Consider the following 15,432-nt stretch of genomic DNA (forward strand, 5'->3'; position numbering starts at 1 on the left):
CACACGACTATCTGTCAGCAAAATGTTGAATGCTATGGCGGTAGACGGCTTGACTGTAGTCATGAAGCTTCAAGCACATATTTAAGATATAATTGCAATATATTGAACGAATTAATGAAAGCAGCGCTGTCAGCTGTACAAAGACCTAGACTGCACATAGACAAGAGTCTGTGATAAGCTTTTAGCTTTGGTCCATAGTCTCGGGTTCAGCTACTGCAGGCTCAGGTCTCTCTGTATCTTCGGGTTCGGCATCTGGTGGCGGATCTCTCCTCCCACCCCTCGTTCTTTCCTCTCCCTCGATTAAAGCTAAATATGGCTCTGAGGCTTCATCATCATATATCTTTAAAGAAGTCTCTTCCCCGACTATTGCTATTGTTGTGTTCTGAAATGCACAAACCCAGCAATGGTTAACTTTTCTCCTACCACCTCCACACATTTGAAAAATGGGAGATAACTCCAACTATAGACGAATACTGAGAATTAAACGAAACTTAAACAGTATTGTCCACATGAGCTTTACAGAAATGCTGCAACACACATGTTAAAAATGAATGAGCTGACGGGATATGCTGCTACAATGAACTAACTGCTGAAACCTAAACATGCATATCCCACAGCTCAACAGAGTGACTGTAAATGCTTTGTAAATATTGTAATAATTGCAGGACTTGTGGGAAAACAAATTTTTGGTAACCTGTAAATTAAAACAGCCCAATATGGAACTGCTAATAAAAATAATAAATAAAAATGCCAGCATAAACAAAAATCAATTGTTTAGGATAAATAACCTGCAGTCTGTTCTTCAGGTTAGCACAGATGACTCATTGACGATTATTAAAAAAGTATATCCTTGGGATTTAAAGGTTGACTTGCAACAAAATTCACATTACAGTTATTTGGTATCAAAAGATTCACCATATCATACTCTGTTGTGTTGTAAGTGTCAAATATGTGGAAATGTGATTACAAGCTCTTAAAAGCTCAAAAACGAACAGTTAATCACCGCTATCACAAAACCGCCGTAGATTAGAATCTCTTTCCAAAACGGCTCAAATGGGACGTAGTTGTACAAGATGGCTTCTGTTTACACTTTCACGCAACTTCATTGGTCGACATATTTTCACAAATATACTTCCCGCATTCAATAAAACCATGTCTATTGTTGTTATGCGTCTGTTTTATCATCATTGTAATGCTGTCACTTTCATCACTGATATCTTATAACGTACCTTGAAAATTCGTTTAATTTTTTAACCTTAGCTCGAAGGAGAACATTTCACTGCCTGATAATCATGACGAGCCTGTTGGTAACCTGTGATAATCGAAAAGAGCTCCAGAAATCATTTGCGAAATATTGGGTCGCATGATCAGATTACGACTAGACAATTAGACCAAACCGAAACAAAACTGTAAAGTAGCGAGCATCTATATTTGATACGGGGTCTTCGGTAAAACCTGAAGTGTTTGTCATAAACTAGTGCTACGAGAAGTTTTATATCGAGCCTTTTATTGGCCTTTCAATTCACGTGAGAACATCACGTGACAAGATAATAACCAAATGTAATGACAACGTCAGAGAATAAACTGATTCCAAACTACGGCAGCTTTTCGTTTTTGAGCTTTTAAGAGCTTGTAATCACATTTCCACATATTTTGCACCTACAACACAGCAGAGTAAGACATGGCGAATCTTTTGATACCAAATAACTATGTGAATTTTGTTGCAAGTCAACCTTTAAGGATTTTAAGCAATGCAAATTTTTTTTAGATTGCAATGTTGTAGGCTGAATGCTTGGCATAAACTAACCATTACATAGACATGTATATTATGCTATGCAACATGGAACAAGGTGGCTGCAAGTTCAAAGGGGCTGAAATATCAAAAGATCCCAGTATGTTACATTAATTTAGGCCCGATTTTACTTGTTATACCAGCCATAACCTTATATGATCTGCTAACATGCAATATTACAAGGAATGGCAGATTAGCACCTTGGAGTTGAGGTCGACCTCATTAGGTAAAGTGTCCCGAAGTGCACGGAGACCATGTTTGACAAGCTCCTCAAGTGAGCAATCAAGGTATGTATCCAGGTGCTTCTCTAGGTAGGTCCGGGCTGACTGCGACCTTGCCCCAATTGACATGGCCTTGCAGTCGAAGTAGTTGGCCGAGGGGCAGGTCTGATAGATGTGAGGGCCAGCACTCTACAGCGTATACAAGGAATCAGCAAGGTAAATACAGCTGAACAAATATGAATAAAAAGTATGCCTAAACCTACTGGACACGTCTTTGTTTTGAACATGTACGGCAAATGTTAACCTCAAGCCTTGTTAACTTGCATGTGTAGACCCTCATAAGTGTGACATTCATAGCAGAAAAACATAAACTGTCTGAAAAGATTGAAATACAACTAAACTATTCCTTACTTCTAACACCTAATCTAAACTGTATCTATAGGCCTTCCATACCAGATTACAAAGAATCCCTGCAATATGTATGATCAACCTTTGCCATACAGCATTTACGGATAAACATACAAAGATATGAATATGCTGTGACGATTTACTAATCCTGCTGCCAGTAAAGTCAAGGACAAATATTTTTACTTAGACTGGATGACCTTCCGGTCATCAGCCGACACACTGACACAGTTGCCAAACAAAAATTATTTTTTCCTAGTTTTGACCTGGCCTTCTACACGAAAGATAATAATCTTATTCAGCACTTAATACCGGCTACAAATACTTAACTAGAAGATATATTGATAGAGGACAAAAACTGACTAAAAAATGCTCTCCTTGTTTGATTCTGGCGGCTGCCGGAGCCTGGTTTCAAAACAACACAATGACAAGGTTATCAGAGCCATGTTAGCCAATTACGTCTAATCAGATTAAGGAGTGGAGCTACTCACATCATATCCTGCTACAAGAAGTCCAACACCGAATGGTCGTCGGCCATATCTTTGTGTTGGAATCTGAGACTTGCTGCCGACCATGGCCACAAGTCTGTTAATAGGCAGAGGAGTCTCATATACATATCTGTTGTTCAGGCACTCCGTCCTCATGAACTTACTGTACAGAAATACAAAATCTAAATTACACAATGCTATAGTGCTGCACTACTCGTGACAAAAAGCAAGGCTGCAAGAAACGGTTGTTTCACCGAATTCTGAATATTTCAAAAACAAATTGAATGTGGCAAAGCATTGTTTTAGCAGACCTACTTGGAGAAACAAAGAGGGAGGGGAGGTCCTATCAATTTAAATGGTGTAACCAATCTAAACTCCCGTCTTATTATGCAAAGAACATAACTCCACAAATGACAAATAGCTGATGATAACAACAATGTATTACTTCCGTGGCCTGTGACATATTCTGAGCACTAACCAACTGGACTTGTCAGCGATAACTGGTAGAAAGCTATAAGCGTAAAAGTGTGAATCAGTTGAAGTGTGAATTTAGTGAGAACCTGATGCTTTTAAATTCCCAAAAATGATAAAATGGATTAGGTTAACTACCAAATTAACCATGTTACTGTGGAAGACTTGAATGAAAAACCAGCTTTTCTATGATTTAAAACACAATAACTCTTGGTTGGCTTGCTATGAAAATTTTTTAATGCAAGAAAATGTTTGTTCATTGTCATGTTGCATTTTATGTGTACATTAAATTTTTTGCATTCCTTTTAAAAAGGTTGTTCTTAGTATTTCCTTGGTTTACATGAATGCTGGAGTGTTTGATTTGGCTAATGCTTTGTTTTTCAACTTTCATATACAGTCAAACATGGATAACTCGAACTTCACGGGACCGAGCAAAAGTGTTCGAATTATCAGAGCGTTCAAGTTATCAGAGCATTGTCACAAGTCCATGTACTTACTTATTTATTAGTAGATACATGTACATATACAAACTATAATATAAATCAAAAGCACAAATGGCTTGTTTCAAATTAAATGCTTCTAATGTAAAGTTTAAAACGTTTTTATCAAAAAGTATAGAGATTTTTCTATCACATGAGATTGGTTTGTTGTTTGAGGTGATGTTATTGCCAGGACGTTTTTTAGATTGACATTGGCAAAACTTGATCGTTGTTGAAATGCTCAAAAGAAAAGACATCTTTTTCTTTTGAGCGTTTTACCCATGATCAATTTTGCCGATTTTTCTTGAAGTTTATGCAAAGATTACCTTACTTTACCTGGGATTCGTTAAGAGCAACACTCCGAGGCAGTTCAATTAAAAGTTTTACGGTACATTGTATATCACTCACGCTTTTTGAATAGATACTTATTGAATGTACACACGTATTCTGTGTTTAGGTCAAACGATGAATAGTTTTTTTTAGCTAAGACAATGTATACGTTTAATTACAACAATTTTTAAGACGTTTTAAACATTCAACATTCCGACGTTGATTCAACACGGAATCAACGTCGGAAAACTATTCATCACGGGCTAGTCGGGTCACGCACTCAAGGATTTTCGCCATGCACATACGAAACAAAAACAACATGCTGTTTTTGTTTTGTATGTGCATGGCGAAAATCCTTGCGCGCGTGACCCGGCTAGCCCGTGCTACTCATCGTATAGCAGTATAAATCAAATTTCACCAAACCTTTAGAAAAGTCGTTGACAAAAATATTTTGCCGATGGTGGTAATAACGACGCTTATGAATTACGAAAAAATGAGGTTTACCTCTATGGCTTTGAATAAAGTGATTTTCTAAAGCGATAACAACCGTTTCGGTAGCCGTTGGGCAAAAAAACAGTTCGAATTAACAGTGTTGAGTTCGAGTTATCTATAGCAATTTATCATTACGTGGGAATGGACCAAAGAAACCGTTCGAATTAACCATGTGTTCGAGCTATCCGTGGGCGAGTTATCCATGTTTGACTGTATATGTATTCAATTTAGAGTTCGAGATTTTTGTCTAGTCATAAATCATGTTTTAAAAATGCCATACTTTGAATTAACTCCCCCATACGCCCTTACTCCTCTTCCAACTGTGCTAACAAACCCCTCACCACAACAATCTGGCGTCTGCTGTAAGGCCTGCCACTGCCACACCACAGTGATCATCAATGGGTATGACTTTCTTCTGGTAAGCCGACAACTCACTCGGGGCTCTTTTCAAGGCAACAATGACAGCATGTGTTTTGGACTTGAGACCGACGCACGCTGAGCCTTGTTTGACAGCCTCCATAGCATACTCCAGCTGGTGGATGCGCCCCTGTGGGCTCCAAACTGTCACATCGTTGTCGTACTGGTTACGGAACTACAGAAATATACATGATAAAATCTTAGACTAGCCATATTCTACATTAATTCTATTGCTAGTTGAATTCTCACTAAGATAAAGCAATTAGATAATCACTAGCAAATAATGCGGAATAAAACATTTGAAACAAAACAATTTTTTTTCCAATTTTCCAATGCTGAAGCCGAACAAGAATACTTGTTAAAAAATCTTTTGAATGAGGCCATAGCTTAATAATATGACTGCTATTTTCATAATTTTTAAAATAAAGAGAAGACAATTTTTTGCTTCACAACTAATATTGCACAACTATTCATGATAGCTTGTGAGCTGTTCATTGAACTAATACTTCCCTCCAAGTCTTTAGTTAACAGGTCCAAATTTTTATATTACATACAGATAATCCTTGAAAGCTTCGAGAAACCGCAAATCTCGTGGTACTTTCAAATTTTGCAAACTAGTTTGTTGGCAAATGCAAGATAATGCAGAGTGATTGATCAATGTGCATTATCTCTTCCAAACAAACTTATCTTTAAATACACAAACAACTAGAAGCATGAGATTTTGCTGTTAACATCTATGGATGAAAATATCACTGGCAGAACCGTTAACCTCAATCATACAACTAAGTATGACCTTCTTTTGACAAAAGAGAAGACATTTTTTTGGCTTCCAGCAATACTTGAACCCACTTTCACATAAAAACTACATTGCTTTTTTCATTGAACCGTTTACAACTAAATTTTGCCTTAGTGCGACAGAATCATTGTTTAGAGCAGTTTGTTAACTATCTTTAATGTCCAAAGAACCAACCTAACTGAGACGATGAGGATACTATCTACTTTCTCATATAAAAATTCAACTCAAACTCAACAAAAAAGACTGAAAATATTGCTTCTCACAAGTAAACTTCTCAAGTCATCATAAACCAAATAAATCAACTTTGAGTCCATTTAAAATAAAGTAAAGCTCATGTGATGAAAATGAGACATAACTTCATGAAACGCCCTCTAAATCATCCTTAATGCGGCTGATAAAATTGCATGACAAAACCATGACAGGCAAATATAAATTGGTAAAACAATTTTAGAACTGAACCAACATTTGGTATCCTGAAAATGAACATACTTGTTAATGTCATGAAGATTTTCTCTAACAATTCTATTTTCAAGAGCTGGAAACTCATTCTTTACATTTATCAAATTTATTTTGTGCCACCAGGTTTCTATAAAGTTCATACCTAATGTTTGATCACACTGGTAATACAACAATTGCTTGTTATCTTGGCACTGATTTTTGCTTTTCATCGCAATAAAACGAAAGCAATTGTCAAGAAATAACTCTGGTTCAGTTCAATACTAATGCCCCATTCAATACATTGTTCATTCTAATTAGTGCCCTCTGTAAGTAATAGTTTTTGTGGTCAGCGTTATAGAAGATTATTCTTCAAGCAAGGTGTTGTTACGGTAGCAAGACAAACTTCAGTGACAGTGGATTTGCTCACATGTCTGCAGAGGTCTGCACGGCTGTGACAGCATGTTACGCAGATTTTTGAGTAATGTATTATAATGTAATTATTATTATTGTTAATTATTATTATTAATGTTTTATTATCATCTTAAGGTTTTATTGCTCATTAAATTTTGAACGTTTACTCAAGTTGTTATTGCGCTTTATTCTCTTTAACTACAATTCTCTGATCAAGTTGTATAAGTCAAACAGTTACTATTAGAGGTTTCAATCCTTTCAGATGTCTAGGTAAAATTATGTTACCTTTCATAAAATTGAATAGGTTCCAACTCAACAAAATTTATTTTGTAATTTGTGTATCTCAAGATCACAGGAACAGTTTTAAACAAAATCTTGAAAGCTGGCAAAATTGTTTGGGATAGAGAAATCGATTGCATTTCACAAATTTTTCAGCAAAACATTGCAAAACCAGTAAAGGTTTGAGCTAGATAATAGCCATGCGTAATGTTATTTAAAACACAATTAAAATACATGTATTCTGATTGAACCCTTCATATTCTATAATTTCATGTAGTATATATTAATCTGTAAATTGCCTAAATTTAGTAATAAAACTTAAAAAAGGAAGTTAGTTTTAATGAATGCTGAAATCCACACTGAAGTGAAGGCATTTACAAATAATAGGTTTATTTTTCACATGACTACATTTGCTAGAATTTGAGCTAAAACTACATTATAATCGGGCCATGCTTCAAGTGATTTAAAATCTTCTGTTTATAATTAAGTACAGTTGAGATTGATATTGCCATGTTCGTTAGAAAGTGATTCAAAAAATGTAAATACTAACCAATGAAACAACCCATTAATGTTGCTAGTGGCAAAGTTCTAAGTTTATAAATAATTAGTATTACCTGATGAGGTTTTAAACAGAAAATGTTAAAGGAATGAGACATATATCTGCATACTGAATCTACATAATAAATTTATCAATCCTGAATCAACTGAAAAAGAATGCATAAAGCCAATATAAAGCTTTACTTATAAAAGCTCAACTACTATGTACAGAATTAAGTGAAACCAATTCGATACTCGGAAAATTTTTAATTACTACGCTAGAGGTACGCTGACCTACTACTTATTTTAAAAATTTAAATTAAATGCATACAATTAATCAAAATATCTTATAAGTATTTGATTGTTTTAATATTCACTTTACGTGATATTTTATATGTAAAAAGGCCATGTAAAAAACAGCGACTGCAAGAAGCTTGTATTTTAAAACAATGATAGGTATCCAACTATTCATATAACAAGCCTATTAAAAAACGGTAAAAACTACTTTTGTGTTTTCTTTAAGAAAGCTACAGATTTAAATTAAATCAATGGTAGTTATATTACTCACCATTTTTGATGCAAAAAGTAGAACGTTTCAAATGCTACCTTTTGTGAAAAAGGCCATTGCCAAGGATCTCGCAGCTTTAGGTCTCGTACAAACTACGCGGATATAAAACCTGTTTAAACAGATTCGTACCAATTTAAGAACCTTAGCTGCAGCTCTTTGAATGGTGAGTACTACTATTAGTTGACTTCTGGTTTACTCACGATCACGAAGCGTTCTTTGCTGGCTAGTTACGACCGTCGGCCCCGTCCACAACTTTGACCGTTGTCAGGCTGAAAACAAACCAGCTGGGAGGCTTTAACAGGTTAATCATTTTATAGGAGACAAATTTAGAATAAAGTTCTGATCTAATTCATTGTAGTATATTTTGAGCTAATAGCAACGCAGTAGGCTAACTCTTACGATAACTCTAGCAGATTTCGTTCATGTCGGTTAAGTTTTTCCAATCTGATTAGTTGTATGCCATAAGTGTTTATTAGGTTTTGTGTTTTACGATGTGTTTTACTCAGTGTGTTTTCAAACTCACCTTTTCAGCTAACGTTTTACATTTGTTTTTCAATAAGTGACTGTATTATGATACAAGCATATTTTAATTGTCTTTTAAAATGCTATGTAATATGAAATAACATACGTAAATACATAATAGTTGATCTCAATGTAACATCTCGTTTATTTTTTGTGTTTTACTATTATAATATTCTTCAGTTTATGCATAGAAACAATGATAACGCCAAGTATTTGTGCACTAAAGAGGAGGAGAGGTAAGAGGTAATACAAAATGTATCATGGCCAGTTGCACAAATAGCAAGAACAAGATTTATTAAAACCATGTGTGTTCCATTTTTTTTACAATAATTAGGTCTAGCAGTAATGATCTTAGTTAGTCTTTGATTCTAAATACATATATCCCTGTTATTCGAGCTTGGAGCAGTAAAAGAGCTTCAAATAATAAAAAACCCTTTATTAAAACTCATGACAGTACTTACATAATTTCTAAAGCTTTTGGTGTAAATAATATATTACAATTAGAGCAAAAACATTGAAAAATGCTGTTGATAAAAGAAACTCAAGAAATAGTTAGTTTTTATGAAAAGCAAGATATACTATCGAAAGGAAATTCGGACAATACACAAGAAGTTAAACTAACGTCTTTTGTTTGGCTGACTGGAATGATTAATGGTAATGATGCATGTTAATTTATGGCAAAAAGACATACACTCTTGTAAGATTGCATTGAAGAAAAGAGCCTATAGGTGAGAAGAGATAAAAAATAAGTCAGGATCATATTGACAGGAGTTGTAGGATTGCGTGGATGTATTATGTGTATGACTGATTTGTACCTAGCTTAGAATATCATAACATTCAAACCTATAGACTGACGGTGACAGATCTAAAAACACAAAAGTGTGGACTGTGAGCAGAATAATACAACAATACAAACCAACATAAAAATACAACATTTAAACAATATGAAGTATTGTGGGATGAAGAATGCTTCAAATTGTGGGATGAAGGTCGACTATGAAGATCATATTAGGCCATATTACAGTAGTGGCTGTCCTACTTGTACTAGTCAGATGAGAGTAAAGACATTGACTGGATATAATTATGTTGGAGAGTATTCAAGTCAGTTCATTGAAACTTGAATCGACTATTGCACAACTGAAAACAGTTCTCCTGAAAAGGCTAAGTTCGTGGTAAGATAGCTGTTTTGAAGGAAAGGCGGTTGAAGTTTCTGATACTTTACAATTAGTAAAGTTTGTCAGATCATACACACTTTGTTCAAACAACCAATATTCAATTGAACTGATTTTGTACCAGTAACTCCTCATCTTTCGTAGTCTTTCAGGACTTGGTAATATTTCACTACCAAAAAGCACAAACTAGTAAAAGAGTTTGAAACAATAGTATGTCTGTGTGAAGAGCCCTATTAGGTTATTACCAGAAACCAATTGCAGATATTCAAATGAAACGCTAATCCTGTGGAGATACTGAAATTGACTAGTGAAATACTTTTTTGTGGGTAAGCTTATCTATATTGTCATGGACCTCATCATTCTTATAGAACTAAAAGTGGAGTTTGGCATGAATGTATTTGATATGGCACATAGTTACATATTAATGCTGTGAAACTAAGAATATTATAAGCTGGCTGGAATGAGACAAAACTCAGAATAAAATGTGAAATGTTGTTGAGAATTGTGAAACAAAGTGCATAGAGTAAACAGAGAGTGTTAATTGTCAACAATAGAAACCTATAGATAGACATATTTATTTTGCTCATTCTAAAAGCAGCCTGGATTTATCATAAAATCCCACATTAAAGTAATGCTATACAGAAGTTCAAACTTTTTGAGGATACAACAATAAATGACATGAGAGTAGTTACTGCCGTTACTTGAAATTTTATATTAATTATGAGATTAGAACCAAATTTACATTGTGAATGATGACAACTTTAGGTTGATAGTAGTGATTCCATTGTTTGTACATAGTGTGACAACTCTGAAACTGCCATTTTTGAAAGGAAAAAATAAGGAAAGTGCTTTAGACTAGTGAGTCTAACTAAAGTAAACAATTTGAGTTTGTCGTTGTTTATTTGAATATGAGTAAAGAGTGATAAAATATACTGTGATTATATCTGTGGTATAAATAAATTATTAGCTACTATCAAGTTGATGAAACTTGACAGCTACAAACAGTAAGCTACAGTAGAACTTGAATGCAGTAATGATATACAGCTCTCTGGGGGCTGTATATCATTGAATGCAGTCTGTAAAATCAATAATATACAGCCTTCCTGTATATATATATGCATATATATATATGTATATATATATATACACAGCACCCCCCCTGCCCGCTGTATATCATTAGTAAAATAGACTTGGTGATTTACATCGAAACTCAATTTATTTAGTTGAAATAAACTTAATGTTGTTGTAGATCATAAACATAATTTCTATAAACCATTTAACAAATGAACATTGTAACACTATTGTAACGTAACATAAAGCAAAAGTTTGGAGGTTCGGCATTTACCAATCAGTTGAACTTAAAGAGACACATTGGAGGTAAGCTACTGTCATTTAGCAGTAGTAAACTCTTACTATAATTATAAAAAAAGAATGTTTTTATTTGCAGACTAGGTATGTAAACAACACTGTATATAATTCTTTTTAAATAATAAACACAAAACTTTTTCCTTCAATCATACGAAGTTCATATCATAAAAAAAGTTAAAAGCTACAACAAATGTAAGGAGTTGCTCTCTCCTGCTTAATCGGCGCATCAATAGAGCTAAAAGTTGACGTTCAGAAGGATGGCTGTACCTCAAGGTACACGAATGATCTGTTCGACGCTGAGTCTATTCGACATTACATGTTTGTTACATTCGTTCTTACTCATACCCAAGACTGTCTCCTAAGGTATTAACGACAAATCGTTCAGTTTACTGCATTCAAATATTTCACCAATAAAGCTCAGGTATATACGTTATTACCCATTCTGATATTCCCATACATATATTCTGATATTTGTAACAGTTTTCTGTTTTAAATACGTTGTATTGCATTCCAGACATTCGAAACGTCGAAACTACTGCGATAAGTCAGCGAGCTTTATACATTGTTTGATTCACATATGGCTCTTCCACAGCTTACAAAAATCATGACACTGCTTTAAGTTTCATGAAACAATAGCTGGCAACAATGATTTACTGTTCTAGCTTTGCTAGAAATCACCACAAGCTGTATAACAATGAATGCAGAATTTTCTAGTAATTAATGTTATTCAAGTTTCCAATGTACCAACTTGCAATTTTTATTCTAATGCCTAGGCACGTGATATTAATAAATAATCAAGGTGTTCGTATATATTTGCGTATTAGGCTTTTAACGGCTTAATTTTGTGGTACCAATTTGAACAAATCTTGGAAATAGTTGGTTGCCCTAAAAGGTTCCTCAAGGGTTGACTGGATGGCTATCAATATTTGTTAGGCGAGCTTTCGTTTTTGGTGACAGCGTCTGGGCATGTTGCTGACCGTATGGTGCATCTCCTTCATGGTCAAAATGTGCTGTCAAGCGCAAATCATCTCCTCTATCAGTGTTCTTTTCCCATGGGCCTTTTCGCTGTGATCCAGCTCATCCTCTGTCACAAATTCCCTATAGTGTTTGGGATAGATTGTGAGTTGCCCATCTCCATTCTCATTCATTCATCTTTTCACCAATCTTGCTCAATGACAATGTGCATTTTCATCCTGAAATTCCGTGTCATTCAATTGAAATGGCGTTCTGGTTTTTGGGAGCATCTTAGTCTGCAGAAACTTTATATAATTGGTAGCATATACCATTCTGTTGCAATAAAGAAGCAACCAATTTTACCCTGTAATGTATTTCCAAACCATAAAACTAGCCAGGTGTTTGGTGGTGGCAGTATGCACTGAGAGCTGAATTCTTCTGATGTAATTCTTATCAGCATGGTTTGTGACAATAAATATGCTTTTGCCAACCTTGTTAAAACCTTTGCTCGCGGTTCCTCGGTCTCTTGTTGCTGGTTGTCATATGCTCCCTTGTTCAGTCCAGTGCCTTCCTCTGCTTTTAATTAACTTTTAGCTCCCTCTTGGTTTGCTTCTTCTCAGACCATTCTCCAGCGACCTTTTTCTGATTGTTAGAAGAGCCATATAAACACCAGCTGACTCTTTCTAGTATATGCAAAGTTCTGTACTTGTCAAAAGATGATTTCTAATGCAAGTCATACTAGAGTGTGATCTTCCTTTTTCCAGATATCTCATCCAATTTATCGGTTTCATCACCTTTAATAAACAATTAAAGGTTGACTTGCAACAATGTTCACATTACCGTTAATTGATATGAAATGATTCACCATGTCTTACTCTGTTGTGTTGTAGGTGCAAAATATGTGGAAAGGTGATTACAAGCTCTTAAAAGCTCAAAAACGAACAGAAAATCGCAGCCACACGAGACCGCCGTAGTTTGGATTCCCTTTCCAAAACGGCTCAAATGTGATGTAGTTGTGAGAGATGGTTTCTGTTTACACTTTCATGCAACCTTATTCGTCGAAATATTTTCACAAATATACTTCACGCATTCAATAAAACTATGTCTATTGTTCTTACGCGTCTGTTTTATCGTCATTGTAATGCTGTCACTTTTAGCACTGATATCTTATAACTTACCGTAAAAAATCGTTAAACTTTTTAACCTTAGCTCGAAGTACATATCATTGTCTGATAATGATGACGAGCCTGTTGGTCACCTGTGATAATCGAAAAGTGCTGCACAAATTATTTGCGAAGAATTGGGTCACATGATCAGAGAATGGCTTGACGATTGAATAATGCCAAAAAAACTGTAAAGTAGCGAGCATCTATATTTGATGCGGGGTCTTCGGTAAAACCCAAAGTGTTTGTCATAAACTAGTTCTACAATAAGTTTTATATTGAGCTTTTTATTGGCCTTTCAATTCACGTGAAAACATACGTGACAAGACTATAACCAAACTTCGTGGCTACGTCATCAAAATAAAGAGATTCCAATCTATGGCGGCTTTTCGTTTTTGAGCTTTCAAGAGCTGGTAATCACATTTCCACATATTTGGCACTTACAACACAACAGAGTGAGACATGGTGAATCATTTGATACCAAATAACTGTAATGTGAATTTTGTTGCAAGTCAACCTTTAAGTAATTTGAACTACCATTAATTAATAAATAATTAATGTTTATGTTTCTCACTATCCAACCTCTAATGCAATCTTTCACAGACAAATTCTAGTTTTACGAATATGGATAAGCAGATATTGTTGCAATATATGTGCAATGCTGTGGCATTTTGATGCATATGGCCTTGCAAGCAATTTTTCGAGTTGAAATACAACTTTACACATAACAAAAAAGGCAATTAAGTAGCATTAACCATCATTAGCCAACTGAGTGACGCTGTGAAATTGCAGAGCACTCAACACAAAGGGATGACATCATCTTTTTTCACTAACAAGATTCATGAACAGACATCAAAAACATTCTTTTATGACCTGAATTCTTTCACCTCTGCAGCGAAAAAGAACGAAGATCTTATTTCAATTTGTTAGAATAAGGCACCATGTTTGAATATGATGAGATGTAGTACGTGTAACTGAATGACAAGCAAGGGCATACATATAATGAAATGCGAGACTAATTGGGAAATTTCATAATTTTCGGCAGACCGGTAAGTTGATTGAATGACAAACATTTAATGGCAGCATAAATTTTGTTAATCACAGCACTTGGTAAGAGACCCAAAGACTGCTGCAATGCCATAATCATTGGTACCATCTACATAGATTGCATCACAAAAATTAGCAGTTAATTCATGTCCAACCAAGGCACTTCCATCATGTAAAAAGCATGTGCCATCCCATTAAATCAAAATAGATTTTACAAAGCATTATTCTCCATAACCAGCCTATGAGGTATTCCCAGCCTATGTTCTCCTTAATACATCGAATCAGCAACAAAGTGACCCCTATACTGGCTAAAAATACATCTATACAATTTTTAGGCTCTATTTATTTAGCATCAGCATTTCTTTCCTGTCATAGTCACTAACTTTTGTAAAGCTCTATGCAATAAGTTCCTTTTAATGTAGCTCTTCTACCAATGAACCGTTATGAATGTTTGAATTATGCATGCATTTATGAGCTAATATAGCAGTTTTAGGTGCAACCTCAACGATTATTTAAAAACTATAATGATATTTTTAAAAATTGCTTATAGGAATTCAGAAAAATAGTTAATTTATATGTATTTGAGCCAATAATTAATTATGCTAGCTTTTAGAATAAACACATTTTATCGTATTTTTATTTTATGAATTAAAGCATTTTATCCATAATGTATGTTGAGGTTGATAGGATGTTCATTTCAACCTGAAATTATCAATATAATCCTCAAGATGATTTTTAGATATTGACTTTCATTGCAATCATTCAGTAACCTTAGTTCATATTTGATTGCCCAGTTTCTAATTATACTTAAATTATTCTATAGAAATGGCTCCATGGATAGATAGAGTTTGTATTCAATTAAAAAAATAGCTCTGCGTCACTTCTGGTTAGGACCTTCTCACCTGTACGAAAAAAAAGCTGGAGGATAGGTTTTACTTAAAATCAATTTTGTTTATGCTGTAAGTTTAGTGCTTGTTGTAGACTGCTTGATCAACTAGCTTTAATTATAATATGATATGAAATCAAACACTTTATTTAACAGCCTTTTACAAACATTATTGATTGTAATATCGGCTTTGCAA

At 34.6% G+C, this 15,432-nt stretch overlaps 2 protein-coding genes across 2 annotated transcripts in view; one reads left to right on the forward strand and one right to left on the reverse strand.

Annotated features, from left to right (window-relative positions):
* Window positions 1-80: 80 nt before the first annotated feature.
* LOC137403512 (proteasome subunit alpha type-1-like) lies at window positions 81-8,181 on the reverse strand. Its single transcript, XM_068089449.1, has 5 exons — window positions 8,125-8,181; window positions 5,020-5,270; window positions 2,910-3,069; window positions 1,993-2,202; window positions 81-382 (listed from the first exon to the last, which is right to left on the reverse strand). Exons 1-5 carry the CDS (start codon window positions 8,125-8,127, stop codon window positions 182-184), a joined length of 825 nt encoding a protein of 274 aa, XP_067945550.1. The 5' UTR covers window positions 8,128-8,181; the 3' UTR covers window positions 81-181.
* Window positions 8,182-11,489: 3,308 nt separating this feature from the next.
* The window catches only part of LOC137403577 (BTB/POZ domain-containing protein 10-like), a 28,486-nt gene continuing 24,543 nt past the window's right edge, over window positions 11,490-15,432 (forward strand). Inside the window, exon 1 of the mRNA XM_068089538.1 lies at window positions 11,490-11,607. The gene's annotated coding sequence lies outside the window, so the exon portion shown is untranslated. The remainder of the gene's footprint in view (window positions 11,608-15,432) is intronic.

The sequence above is a fragment of the Watersipora subatra genome, chromosome 9 (assembly GCF_963576615.1).
Source record: "Watersipora subatra chromosome 9, tzWatSuba1.1, whole genome shotgun sequence".
Taxonomy (NCBI): domain Eukaryota; kingdom Metazoa; phylum Bryozoa; class Gymnolaemata; order Cheilostomatida; family Watersiporidae; genus Watersipora; species Watersipora subatra.

What these genes read in the sequence shown, in the direction of transcription:
- LOC137403512 (XM_068089449.1), bottom strand. An exon ending in GCAGACGCCAGATTGTTGTG is followed by an intron (nt 3,070 to 5,019) that starts GTGAGGGGTTTG and finishes ATTTCTGTACAG; the next exon opens with TAAGTTCATGAGGACGGAGT. An exon ending in TTCTTGTAGCAGGATATGAT is followed by an intron (nt 2,203 to 2,909) that starts GTGAGTAGCTCC and finishes TATACGCTGTAG; the next exon opens with AGTGCTGGCCCTCACATCTA.